This window comes from Cetorhinus maximus, chromosome 8, assembly GCF_964194155.1.
Source record: "Cetorhinus maximus chromosome 8, sCetMax3.hap1.1, whole genome shotgun sequence".
Taxonomy (NCBI): domain Eukaryota; kingdom Metazoa; phylum Chordata; class Chondrichthyes; order Lamniformes; family Cetorhinidae; genus Cetorhinus; species Cetorhinus maximus.
In genome coordinates, this window is record NC_135886.1 from 5,929,341 (window position 1) to 5,943,415 (window position 14,075).

Below are 14,075 nucleotides of genomic sequence, written 5' to 3' on the forward strand. Positions count from 1 at the left end.
CCTCGAGGCTTAGAGAACATTATCAGGATTCACACCAGCCCTTCCTTGCAATGGCTCAGTAGGATAAACACACACTCTTTGTTTCGTGGCTGAGGATGTGTGGGAATAGCCAAGCTCCCTTGCTGTGCTGCTGGATGATGAGTGAGATGTTGCAGCAAATAGCCTCAGCGCTCCTGGGCTAGAAAGAGATTGGCTGAAGTTCCTACTCTTTGCTGTCACTCGCAGAAGGGGAGCCGCAGTCAGTTGATCAGCCAGTCAATTTTTCCAAGTTGAGTTGGCCAAGAATTGGTGGCACACCCCTACCCAGATGTCCTAGGACAGAGCTACCCAGAGTGAGGTGAGACAAGTACATTTACGAAAAGTGACCTTTTCTGAGATGCCTGCTGCTTGGGAAATGTTGACCTTCTGGTGGGGCTCGTGGGAATTTCAGACAATATAAAGGCAACCAACGCTTCCCAGGCCCAGGGAATCCAGGACACTGCAGGCCCCACTTGGAGGAGGGAGCAGTAACACTAGGAGGGACAGCTACCATCCACCTGTGGTATAACTGTGAAGGATGGGACCAGATAGATTCAGCGCTTGGAAGCCCCTCACCTGAAGGTGGAGACACCATCCAGATTACTGCCCCAGTTTCAAATTCTTGTTGAGTTGGCTAAACTTGGCTAGGGCAGCAATTAATAGCAGTAGAACAAGCCAATACCGAGAACAGACCATTTGGCCCATCAAGGTTTGCCTTCCAGTATTGGAATGGCTTTTTGAACTTTGATAATATGTTTGATTCTCTGTAAATATGTAATTTTAAATAAAATGTGTTTTAAATTTACTTTTCATTAATTGAAATTTATAATCCTCTTGCTCCATGGCCTGATTTATCTTCAAGCATGGCTCTGTTCACCTTCTCTATACTATCTAATACTTTACTAACTGGTCCCTTGTGCTAAGTTACAGGATGCAATGTTTTATAACTAACAGGCGTTGATGGACAGGTGCAGTGCTTGAAGTAAATATGGCACCTATAGGAAATGCACGCTAAACTTAGAACTCCTGGTATATCAAATAAAACGCATCTTAAGCTTCTCCAATTTTTCATCATAGTTCAACCTCTTTAATCTTGAGATTATTTGGTCATATTTTGGCCTTACCATGGGTGGAATTCTCCGTGCCCACTGGCGGTGGGCCTGATAGGTGGCGTGAGCAGACAATATGACACAATCGGTTTCACGACAGCGGGAAGGCAGGTCGCAATTGTCCGCCCAGCCTGCCAACAGCGGGGCCACGTTTCCCGCCATCGGTCATCGGGAACCTCATTGTAATACATCAGCAAATCGTTATCAGGCCCATCCCGCCAGGGTCTTGCACACCCGCTGGATCGTCTGTCCATGTCGATGGGAGAGCACCCACAGCACATGGCAGCCGGCACCTTTGGGTGAACTGGGGGTGGGTGAGCAGCGTCGTTCTGCAGAGCTCGCCAGGGTCGCCTGGTGCTTTGCAGGCTTCAGGGGAGCCGGTGGGGACCGGGGTTAAGTGCCACACTGTCCGACTGGCGGTGGGAGGTGGGGGGAGGGGGGGGGGAATCGGGGGCAAGTCAGCCCTGCCCCTGAGGCGACTTTTGAGGGTGAAGGGGAGCAGGGACAAGTGCAGCCTGGCCGTTGAGGTGACTTGTGAGGAGGGCAAAGGCAACCTTGCCGTTGAATTTATCACACAAGCATTTGTGGGGGATGGTGGTGGTAGGGTGGGCGATGGAACGGGCCACGCATTCGGGCCACATTGATGCGATTGGTGTTGGGCTTCTAGCTTATCTGCCCACTCTGCAGAGGTATCAAAGTGCCACCAAGTTCTGCAGAGCTTCCCCCCACCCCATCGACAGCCCTCCCCCCCAGCCCTCGGGACAGACTGCAAATTCGTGAGCATTTTAGTGAACTGCAGAACAGTTGGACTGCACACGTTGTACAATCTCCTTGTTAAAGCTGGTCATGGAGCAGTCACTGGTGGAGGTGCTCACAGCCCCTGGCAATGTCAACACCCTGGTTTGGACCAGTCTCCCCCATGGTTCAAGCTAACAGGGCAGCCATGCTGCGCACTAATCTCTGGCCATCCAAGTGGTGGCCAGCATCCTCCAGGAAGTGTTAAGGGGCCATCACACTTAAACAGGACAGGTTCTTAGTACACCCACGCTGACCCACGTGTCTCTCTCTTTCATCCTGCAAGAGGAGTACATCAGGATCATGGAGCCATCTGACTCCAGACCTACAGCAATGTGGTTGACTCTTAACTGCCCTCTGAACAAGGGCAACTAGGGATGGGTAATAAATGTTGGCCTAGCCAGCCACACCCACATCCAATGAATGAATTTGTTTTTTAATCGCCCAGATCTCAGGTTTCCCACAGGTGCAGGGTGCGATCGACAGCACTCATGTGGTGCTCAGATCTCCGTCGCAACACAGTGAACTATATCAACCGCTAGGGGATCCCTTCGCTGAGTGTGCAGCTGGTGTGCGACCATCAGAAACACATCCTGTAGGTGTGCGCACAGTTTCCAGGGAGTGTGAATGATTCCTACATCCTCAGTCGGTCACAAATCCCTGGAGTCTTCCTGGGTCCACAGAAGCTGCAGGGTTGGCTCCTTGGGGACAAGGGCTACCTGCAGAGGCCGTGGCTGATGACACCCGTGCGGTGGCCTCAGGCTGCAGCAGAGCGACGCTATAATGAGGCTCATGCTGCAGCTCAGAACTTGTGGAGCAGACCATCGGGATGCCGAAGATGAGGTTCTGGTGCCTGGACCGGTCTGGTGGAGCCCTGCAATACAGTCCACAGAGGGTGTCACACATCGTCATCATCGTCCGCTGCGCCCTTTACCACCTGGTGCTGCAACGGGGTGAGGAGCTGGCTGAGGAGAAGATGGAGGAGCTGCACGTCTCCTCTGATGAGGAGGACACCAATGGGGATGAGGCTGAGGAGGTCCTTGGAGGCGACGATGACGGGGATGAGGCCCTCGTACTAGCTAAATAAGGCAGGCATGCTCAGGAGGCCCTCATAGCTGCTAGATTTGTAGAGGATGATGACGACATGCAGTGAGGTGACCTCATAGCTCCTCTCACCGCGTTTGTGAACACTTGGCTCCAGCCTGGCTATGGCAGAGTCTGTGAGAATGCTCCTGTCATGGAGACACAGTGGAGGCCCTAATAGTCGCTCAATTGCAGGAGGATGATGATGACATGCAGTGAGGACACTCCATAGATCTTCACACAGCCTCTGACAATGTCTGACTTCTGTCTGGCTGAGGGCAGCTCGCTTGTGCTCTGTGATCAGGGTCATGTCATAGAGATGTAGCCATGAAACATTAGAAGCATCTGACGCTTTGTCCACCTTCAGCACCTAAGCCCTTCAGGAGCTGACCCAAAAATTAATGGTCACAGATGCTGAAGAGATGGTTTTCACATCTGAGTGACAAGAACACTGCTCATTAGAACAAGGAGCCAGAGGCAGGGAGACATTCTTGGGAGTTTATTGACAATAGTGAACAATATGTACAAGTGATTAACACCCGTGCTCAGACTGTGCAACTAGTGGGAAGATGGCGGTGTTGAGGCAGGTTTACAACCTGATGTTCAAGAGAACTTCCACCTTTGCACTGAGCATTGTGCTGGGCGCCATCTTCTTCGAGAGGGTGTTCGACCAAGCCAGAGATGCTGTGTTTGAGCACATCAATGAGGGGAAACTCTGGAAACACATCAAACACAATTATGAGAAAAATGAGGAAGAATAAATAAAATTCGGTACTGCTTGGTGCTTTCCATCTCCAACAGATGGTTGCTCCCGTTGAACAGCCCAGCATTACAATACTGTCCAACAGGACTGTTAACTTTATCAGACTGTTGACAGATTATTTCATCAACCCCTGAAAAATGTTACTGTAACTGAACTAATGCTGGGTCCATTTGTTGAAAATATTTACTGAAAGATTTAATCCTCCCCGATTGCTCTCAGCTGTGGCTTGTTTGCTGCTGCCGTAGTTGCGAAATGTGGAGAGTTGGGTGGTGGCTGTTGTATTGCTGTTGTATTGTTGCTGTATTATTGCTGTATTGTTGCTGTATTGCTGCTGTATTGCTGCTGTATTGTTGCTGTATTGCTGTTGTATTGCTGCTGTATTGTTGCTGTATTGCTGCTGTATTGCTGCTGCATTGTTGCTGTATTGCTGCTGTATTTTTGCTGTATTATTGCTGTATTGTTGCTGTATTGCTGTTGTATTGCTGCTGTATTGTTGCTGTATTGTTGCTGTATTGTTGCTGTATTGCTGCTGTATTGTTGCTGTATTGCTGCTGCATTGTTGCTGCATTGTCGCTGCATTGCTGTTGTATTGTTGCTGCATTGCTGCTGCATTGTTGCTGCATTGCTGCAGTATTGTTGCTGTATTGTTGCTGTATTGCTGCTGCATTGTTGCTGCATTGCTGCTGTATTGTTGCTGCATTGCTGCTGCATTGCTGCTGTATTGTTGCTGTATTGCTGCTGTATTGTTGCTGCATTGCTGCTGTATTGTTGCTGTATTGCTGCTGCATTGCTGCTGTATTGTTGCTGTATTGCTGCTGTATTGTTGCTGTATTGCTGCTGCATTTTTGCTGCATTGTCGCTGCATTGCTGTTGTATTGTTGCTGCATTGCTGCTGCATTGTTGCTGCATTGCTGCTGCATTGCTGCAGTATTGTTGCTGTATTGCTGCTGCATTGTTGCTGCATTGCTGCTGTATTGTTGCTGCATTGCTGCTGCATTGCTGCTGTATTGTTGCTGTATTGCTGCTGTATTGTTGCTGCATTGCTGCTGTATTGTTGCTGTATTGCTGCTGTATTGTTGCTGTATTGCTGCTGTATTGTTGCTGCATTGCTGCTGTATCGTTGCTGTATTGCTGCTGTATTGTTGCTGTATTGCTGCTGTATCGTTGCTGCATTGCTGCTGTATCGTTGCTGTATTGCTGCTGTATTGTTGCTGCATTGCTGCTGTATCGTTGCTGTATTGCTGCTGTATTGTTGCTGCATTGCTGCTGTATCGTTGCTGTATTGCTGCTGTATTGTTGCTGCATTGCTGCTGTATCGTTGCTGTATTGCTGCTGTATTGTTGCTGTATTGCTGCTGTATCGTTGCTGCATTGCTGCTGTATCGTTGCTGTATTGCTGCTGTATTGTTGCTGCATTGCTGCTGTATCGTTGCTGTATTGTTGCTGTATTACTGTTGTATTGTTGTTGTATTGTTGCTATATTATTGCTGTATTGCTGTTGTATTGCTGCTGTATTGCTGCTGCATTGCTGCTGCATTGTTGCTGTATTGCTGCTGTATTGTTGCTGTATTGCTGCTGCATTGTTGCTGCATTGTCGCTGCATTGCTGTTGTATTGTTGCTGCATTGCTGCTGCATTGTTGCTGCATTGCTGCTGCATTGCTGCAGTATTGTTGCTGTATTGCTGCTGTATTGTTGCTGTATTGCTGCTGCATTGTTGCTGCATTGCTGCTGTATTGTTGCTGCATTGCTGCTGCATTGCTGCTGTATTGTTGCTGTATTGCTGCTGTATTGTTGCTGCATTGCTGCTGTATTGCTGCTGCATTGCTGCTGTATTGTTGCTGTATTGCTGCTGTATTGTTGCTGCATTGCTGCTGTATCGTTGCTGTATTGCTGCTGTATTGTTGCTGCATTGCTGCTGTATTGTTGCTGTATTGCTGTTGTATTGTTGCTGTGTTGCTGCTGTATTGTTGCTGCATTGCTGCTGTATTGCTGCTGTATTGTTGCTGTATTGCTGCTGTATTGTTGCTGCATTGCTGCTGTATTGTTGCTGTATTGCTGCTGTATTGTTGCTGTATTGCTGCTGTATTGTTGCTGCATTGCTGCTGTATTGTTGCTGTATTGCTGCTGCATTGCTGCTGTATTGTTGCTGTATTGCTGCTGTATTGTTGCTGCATTGCTGCTGTATTGTTGCTGTATTGTTGCTGCATTGCTGCTGTATCGTTGCTGTATTGCTGCTGTATTGTTGCTGCATTGCTGTTGTATTGTTGCTGTATTGTTGCTGCATTGCTGCTGTATTGTTGCTGTGTTGCTGCTCTTGCTCTGGCTGCTGTATTCCTTCGGCTTTTGGATATCCAGTGTGGCTGTCCCTGTTCTGCTGTTACTGCCTTCCCCCATCCCCTGTGCTGGGGACCTAGAGCCTGCAGGGCCTGAGGAGGAAGAGAGAAGAGAGAGAGAGAGGAGGTACTATTGTTGCTGAATGGGGAGGCCTGGAGGCAAAGACTGTGTAATTCAATGTCCTAGGTGGGTGTCTGGATTTTTTGTTTGGTGGGGGCGGAAGAAGGTTGGTGTTTTGTAGGGGGAGGGCAGAAGACTTGTTAAAGAGACTTGGGGAAGAAAGGGTATTTGTGTGTGCTGTTAAAATCTTGCCAGCACCCCCCCAACCCCCCGAAGCCCCCCAACCCCCCGAACCCCCCCAACCCCCCGAACCCCCCCCAACCCCCGCAACCCCCCGAAGCCCCCCAACCCCCGAACCCCTTCTCACTTCAGCCAAATTGGAGTCCGGGTAGATGGTGCTGCCTGGTGAAGAGGAACAGGGCTGACTCCTGTGCGCCAGTCAGTACCGGCTGCCTGGTGAAGACATCGCCCTCCCCCTATGAGGAGGATATCAGGGCCCCCACCCAACGCTCCATTCCACAGAGAGACACCCACCGACCCCTTACCCTTTCCCTCCTGTGTCTCCCTGTCCTTTACCCCCTCTCCCTCCTCTCGTCTCTGTTTGTTGTCACCCCGGAAGGGGAGGGCTGTACCATCTCTTCCCCCCTTTTCCCCAGGGAGAGATACGGTTACCGATATCTCTCAGGGTGGGTGTGACTCAGCCCCTTTGGCTGCGACACAGTCTCCTGTAGCCGGACCTTCCTGGGTGGATGTGGAGGAGGTGCTGACACCGGTGGCAGGGCCCCCGAGACGGCCTAAGCGGAAGGCAGCTTCTCCTGTGGCCCCGTCACCTTTCCACCTCCTTACAAAGGCCCTGGAGGGGGGGTGAAGAGCTACACCCACCCCGACATGACCATCGAGGCCTGCGTGAAGACAATGGCCGGGGTGGTCAGCCCCCTTGGCCATCGGCGCAGCCTCGAAAATGTACGGCAAATTTTCCTGAGGTCCGACCGGGCGGTGCACCTGGGCCCTGGAAAAGGGGCTCACTATGGGCGGGACCTTTCTGGCAGTGGACCCTTTGGAGGTCACCACCCAGAGGATCATCCTTTCCAACGTCCTGCCCTTTGTCCCCAGTGAGCTCCTCCTCCCCCACCTCCATCCACTGGGGGAGGTCAGGTCGGGGGCTGTGCCCAAACCGCTCGGCCTCAGGGACGCAGCCCTCCCGCCACGTCTACTCCTTCCGACGCCAGGTTATTGTCCGCCTGGCCTGGGAGGAGTGCCTGGAGGGGGCCTTTAGCATAGGGTCCCAGAGGGGCCGCCTACCGGGTCCTCCGGACTGTGGACGGCGGGCAGTGCCACGCCTGCAAGGGGGTGTGGGGCACGTGAGGAATGACTGCCCCCGTCTCCAAGGCCGCCAGCACCATCCAGGCGGCCATGGCTGGCACCGGCCCTCTCCCGCCCCCCCGTCACCACTCCATCCTCATTCCCGCAGGGGGGAAGGTGCCGCCGGCAGCCACCTCCCTCTCGGAGAGCCCCCGCGCCGTGAGAAGACTCCGAGGAAGACCCGCAACCCAGGGGGGCAGCTCCCAAGACTCCCCAGAACCCGCCAGACCTGAAGACACCGGCTTAGGGGAACAAAAGTCATCCGGCCCCAATGCTGTGTCCGTGCGGGTTCCCGGGGCCCGTGTGTGCCTCAGCACCATGTGCCAGGCCCGGCTTCACCCCCGTGCGGGTTCCCAGGGCCGGCGAGGGTGAGACACGTGACCCCGAGCCAGTGGTCTCATTGAAGGGGGTGGACTTGTGAAAATCCCAGAGGGCGGAGCGTCTGGGAGGGCTGGACAAGGCGGAGGTCTCCCTCCTCAGCACCGATTATAAGATCTTCGCCAGGGCCATGTCTTCTGGGCTCGGCACCGTGCTGGACCACATGATCCACCCTGACTAGTCCTACACCGTCCCAGACCGCACAATTTATGACAATATCCATCTGGTCCGGGACATAATCCACCATTCCCAGAGGGCTGGTCTGTCGAGCACCTTCCTGTCCTTTGATCAGGAGAAGGCGTTCGACAGGGTGGATCACGAATATTTACTCGGGACTCTGCGAGCATTCGGGTTCGGGATGCATTTTGTTGCCCGGATCCGACTTCTGTACACCGCCGCGGAGAGTCTAGTGAAAGTTAACGGGTCCCTGACGGCGCCCCTTCACTTTGGGAGAGGTGTACGTCAGGGCTGCCCCCTGTCTGGCCAGTTGTATTCTATTTGCGTGGAGCCTTTCCTGCGCCTCTTGCGGAGGAGGTTGTCGGGATTGGTTCTGCGCGGGCCGGGCATCGGGGTGGTCCTTTCGGCATACGCCGATGACGTGCTCCTAATGTTTAGTGACCCGGCTGACCTGCGGAGGATGCGCGAGTGCCAGGAGGTCTACTCTGCCGCTTCTTCTGCCAGGATCAACTGGGAGAAATGTTCTGGACTCCTGGTCGGCCCGTGGCAGATGGATCCCCTACCCAAGGAGCTCAGGCCTTTCACCTGGAGCAGGACCAGCATCCTCTACCTGGGGGTCCATCTCTGCCCTGCCGAGGAATCCTGGCCGGAACTGGAGACAAAAGTCAACGCTCGCCTGCGGCGCTGGACAGGACTGCTCCGAGTGCTGTCTTACCGGGGTCGAGTTCTGGTCATAAACCAGCTGATCGCCACCATTTTGTGGTATCGGCTGGTCACTTTGATCCCTCCCCCGGACTTTGTCATGAAAATCCAGAGAATGCTCATCGATTTCTTCTGGGACAAAAGGCTGCACTGGGTCGCTGCTGAGGTTCTGAGTCTCCCGCTTAGGGAGGGCGGTCAAGCGCTAGTGTGCCTACGCACGCAGGTGGCGACTTTCCGTCTTCAGACCCTGCAGCGATACCTTTACGTCGAGCCTCCTCCGAGATGATTGCCCTGGCGACGTATTTCTTCCGCCAGGTGCACGGCCTGAATTATGATGTGCAGCTCCTGTTTATAGAGCAGAGGGGCCTCGGTGGCTCCTTACAGGCATTGCCCGTCTTTTACCAGGACCTGATCAAAGTCTGGAACGTGGTCGCCTCGTGACGCAGCTCTCCCCCATCAGGAGTAGCGGCTATCGTCAGAGAGTCGCTGCTCAGGAATCCGCCCCTCCGCCCTTTTCAGTGACTGGCGGAGAGGAGGGCTGTGGCTGCCGGGGTGACCAGGATCGGGGACATGCTGGGTGGCGGAGGACTGGGCTGTCCAGCTTGCGGCCAATGCCATCCAAGACCTTAGGATGGTCGAGCTCGGCCCCGATGTCATACTGGGTCTCGAGGTGGCCTAGGTGCGCGGTGGTCTTCCGTCTGAACATACCCCTGTTCGGACGGAATTCCACATTGGCCCCGAGCCCTGAATCCCTCCTCAGGAGCCAATGCCCCACAACCTCGCGGAAACGCCCTCCGTGGCCTTTAGCACAGCGCGGAGAGGTTTCCTGTAGGGGCTGCTGCTTCACTTCCTCTCCCTGGCCCACCGCCCGGACACGCCCTGGCTGCCTTGTTGCCATCCAGCGTCAGAGGCCCCCATTGGGGGGCCCTCTATGGAGGTGTCCTCCCGCTTTCCTTTGGGGACCTGAGGTGGAGGGTGTTGCACGCAGGAGTCCCCTACAACAGCAGGATGTGTCAATTCACGGACTCTCGAGTCTTTTGCAGTCTTGTGGAGTCTGTGGACCATATACATATAGGGTGTTGTAGGCTGCACTCCCTTTTCAGTTATTTAAAAAATATTTAGTTACTGTTTTGTTTGCACTTCAGTCCCACGCTCCTGATCTACGGACACCCGGTGCGGAGGGGGGGCCGGGAGGGAGGAGGACCTCCTCGTGAACCTGCTCCTGGGCCTGGCCAAGTTGGCCATTAACAGGTCCAGGCAGCGGGCGATCGAGGGGGTCGTCCGACTCTTCAGCGGCTACGTTCACGGCCGGGTGTCCCTGGAGAGGAAGCACGTGGTGTCTGCTGGCACCCTCGAGACCTTCTGTGCCCGGTGGGCGCCACGGGAACTGGGGTGTTTTATCGACCCCTTTAATCGCATTTTGGTTTAATGTTTGTAAGTTTCCTTTAAACTTTGTCCGTGGTTTTGCAGTCCCCCTAATTTAGGGGCTGCGTTTATTTTGTCCCTGATTTTGTTAATTTAGTTTATTTGGTTGACTCCAACCGATTAATTCTCCTTCATGGTCCTAACCCTGCCGCTACATCTTGGTGCACCCCGGACATCCACAGCGGAGGTGGGAGCAGCCTGCTGACTGCGATGTCCTGTCTGTGATGACTTTGGCGGGCATCCTCTGGAGGGCCCAGACTTGGAGGACCTCGGCCTGCTTTCAGGGTCCTGCTTTGTGGCAGTGGCCCCCTCCTCGACCTGTGGAGTTGGAGCTGCAGAGGTCACAGGGAGAGGAGTCAGATGGGCTGAACACTCTTGGAGTGACTTGGATGGATGGGCTTGGGGTGTGCACCTATGGATGCTCCTCGCTTTGGGTGCCCGGGGGCCCCAGGCTGACTCCTTGAGGAGCAGGAGTGGCTGGAGTGAGATCGAGCTGCCTGGCACCCCTCTCATGTACACACTGTTGGAGGCCAACAATGGCATCAGCGATGGAGTTAACCCCGTGCAGCAGTGCAGGAGCGACGTCCTGGACCAAGATCTCCATGGCAGCCGCCATCCTACCAACGTTGACCTCAGTGCATTGGCATGCCTGCACTAGCACCTCAGACTAAAGGCAGACGGACTCCTCCATTGTGCCTTACAATCTGAGGAGCGCAGCAGACATCCCTTCCTGATGTTCCCGAGCTTGCCTTTGCAGCTCCAGTAACTTAGATATGACTGAGTCCAGAGGCTGTCATCTGACTCAGACTCAGCAACATTCTGGCCTCCAGCAGCCCTCTGAGTGCCAGACACCTGGGGAGTCACTGCCGCCATCTGCTTTGGATCGAATGATGCAATGTGCTCACCAGCTTGTGATCCCGGAGCTACTCTAAGGCTAGGTCCCACCGAGGTGTGTGTCTCTGCACTGGCGGAGGGTGTGGGTGAGCGCTGTGACAGGACTTCAGGGAGAGTGCCTTCAGATTCCTCTTCAGAGGTTTCTTCAGGCCCTGGGTCATGGATTCTGTCGGCTGCTTCCCAGATGTGCCTGCGAAAGCAAGGGGAGATAATGAGTGCGTGGCAGTGGCCTGTGAAAGAGAACACATCACTCACAGGATGGTTATCTGATGGGTGTTGCACTGCTGGACCCTCAGTCGGTATGGCAGTGCCGACCTCACCGTCAGCACAGAACCGGCCCCGATCATTGCCGGTCAGCTGGATGGCTCTGTTTTCAAAGTCCGTAAGGACCTTGATTTCAGGCATTCCGCCACTGGTCTGCAACCTCCCCCTCTTGTTGCGCACCAGCTTGTCCTGCATGGATAGAGATGGAGAAGGGAGGATACCTGCCAGGCCGGGTGATAAGTATGCCTGGCCTGTGCGGGTCCCATGGACAGGATGAGGACAATGATGGTGTATGTGAGAGAGTGAGTGATGTCCTTTGAACTGGCAGTGAGTGAGAGCCCTGTGCGTGTGTGATGGGTTTGTGAGTGTGTGAGTTGAGCGATGAGATGAGTGACTTACCCTGGCAGAACAGAGGAGATCATTCATCCTCTTGTGGCACTGGGTGGCTGTCCCCTTTAGCAGGGCGTTGGCGCTGACCATCACTGGTCAGTGCCTCCTAAGCCGGGTTAGTGCTGTTTCTGCCCATCCTGCAGCCACAGCAGGAGTAGAGGACATCCGGGCGAGCCTCCACGGCATCCAAAAGTCGCCCGAGAGAGACGCGTCACTGAACCTGGGGGCTGCCTTCCTCTTCAGTTTCAGGGCCATGTCTTCCGTGCAGCAGTGGTGGTCTGGAAGCACTGAGATGTGCGCTTGCGGCTGGACTTTAAACATGGTGCCCGGCGTGATGCAGCAGCGGGGTGATGGCGGCCGGGTGAATGAGAGCCCACCCACCATGGAAACAGCGTGTTTCCCGGGGGTGCATAAGTAATGAGGTGGGTTCGGGACGATGCGGTGTGAAAACCCACCATCACGGCCGATGGGTAAAACATTGTTTTACCCTCCAGCTACCGCACTTAGTGCAAATTTGGAAAAAATCGCCCCATGAGTGAGAAGGCCATAGGTTCAGGCTCCATGCCAAAGCGTTAAGCACATTATCCAAGCTGACACTCCACTGTAATTCTCAGGGAGTGCTGCACTGTTGGAGATGCCTTCTTCTGGGTGAGCTGCTAAACTGGGGCCCTGTCTGCCCTCTCTGGTGAACTTAAAGGAACTATTCGAAGGAGAATAGTGGAGGTTTTCCTCATGAGTAAAGAGTTTGAACTCTGGTGAAAAACTGGAGAAACTGAAGATGCCAGAAGATTAAAAGGAGACCTCAGTGAGTTATATGAAGATTTATTTTATATACTAAGAGTTCTGGGTTTTCCTGGTGTCCTGACCATGATTTACTAAAAGGGAATTTTGCCTGGTCTTGTAGCTCATTGCTGTTTGCGAGAGCTTGCTGTGCGCAAGTTGGCTGCTCCATTTCTTACATTACTAATTGACTAGATTTTTACAAGTGATTTTTTTTGGCGAGGAAAGTGTTTTGGGACATCCTGGGCTTGTAAACGGCACAGTAAAAAGTACATGGTGCAATATATCCCGAGTAGCACAATGAGATGGAAAGGTCAGCCAGCTACCTCTCCCGATTACTTCCCCCAGTCAAGTGTGCTGTACAGGCACTCGTATATGGGACCGCTTGGGAAAGATGACCAAGGACTCATAACTCAACAAGTGTCAGATTGTAAAACCATTAGCGCCACATTGGTAGACTGCTTGCCAATAAAGGGTGCCCTTTACAGATTGTGAAATAAAGAAACGTCATTTTCTAATAGCCAATCAAACCTCATGTGTATTTTACTGGGTAATCAAAGTGCGCCTGTTTATATAGCTTCTTAAAGTCACTTTAAAGATTGGGGACAAACTATAATGAGATTGACTGGTCCAAATCATGGCTGAGGAATGATGCACATGATTCTGACCATTCAACACCAAAGGTGGAACTGAGGCTGCACTGGCTGTGTGGGTGGGTCTGCGAACACTCACTGCAATTTTTCGTGTTCTTGCAGAATGAATTAGCCTCAAACATCCTTCGTCAATACTCAAGGAGGTCAGGCCTTTGTCATTAACTGTGATTATTGATAAGAAAGAAAGGCTTGCATTCATGTAGCACATTTCACAACCACTGGATGTCCCAAAGCGATTAATAGTCAACGGATCTCAGTTTAAGGCAAGGTAACCAATGCAAGGGAACTATGCTGACTCAAGGAGAAGTTGCCCCAAGCAGCTCAGGGGGAGAATTTTTTCCCCGTCAGGCGGGCTGATCAGGAGCGGGCGTGGACGGGCACGCGATTGGCTGCAGGCCGCCATTTTACGTGGATGGGCCAGTTAAGGCCCGGGCAGCGTGACACGTGCCCGGTAGCTCTCAGCACTACCTGTGCAGGTGGGGGGAGGAGGGAGAGTTAGGGCCTGCACTCTTTCGCAGGAACTGCCTCTGGGAGATTATATTCAACTATAAAACATCAAAATAAAAAAAGTTAAAAATCATTTACACATGTCCCCTCACGTGACAGTGTCACATGAGCTGGGACGTGTCTATGAACTTCCATTAAAAATTTTACTTAATTAATAAAACCTTCATGAAACCTCATCCCGCCCATGGATGAGGTTTCATGAAAAATGCAAAGGCCGCCTGGGCTCTTCGCCTGCCCCCCACCCCCCGTCAACCTTAAGGTTGGACGGGCAGCTTTCTCAATTGGGTTAATTGTTTTATTAATGGCCTTAACAGGCCTTTGACAGTTCAGCGGGCGCGCAGACGACTCCGGTGCACACCGACCAAGCGGAAGATCGGAATG

General features: G+C 52.9%; 1 protein-coding gene across 1 annotated transcript; it reads left to right on the forward strand.

Annotated features, from left to right (window-relative positions):
* The first annotated feature begins 3,571 nt into the window (after window positions 1-3,571).
* On the forward strand, window positions 3,572-3,795 carry LOC144683238 (cytochrome b-c1 complex subunit 9-like). The gene has a single exon (XM_078546195.1). The coding sequence runs from the start codon at window positions 3,575-3,577 to the stop codon at window positions 3,764-3,766; it is 192 nt and encodes a 63-aa protein (XP_078402321.1). The 5' UTR covers window positions 3,572-3,574; the 3' UTR covers window positions 3,767-3,795.
* The last annotated feature ends 10,280 nt before the right edge of the window (window positions 3,796-14,075 follow it).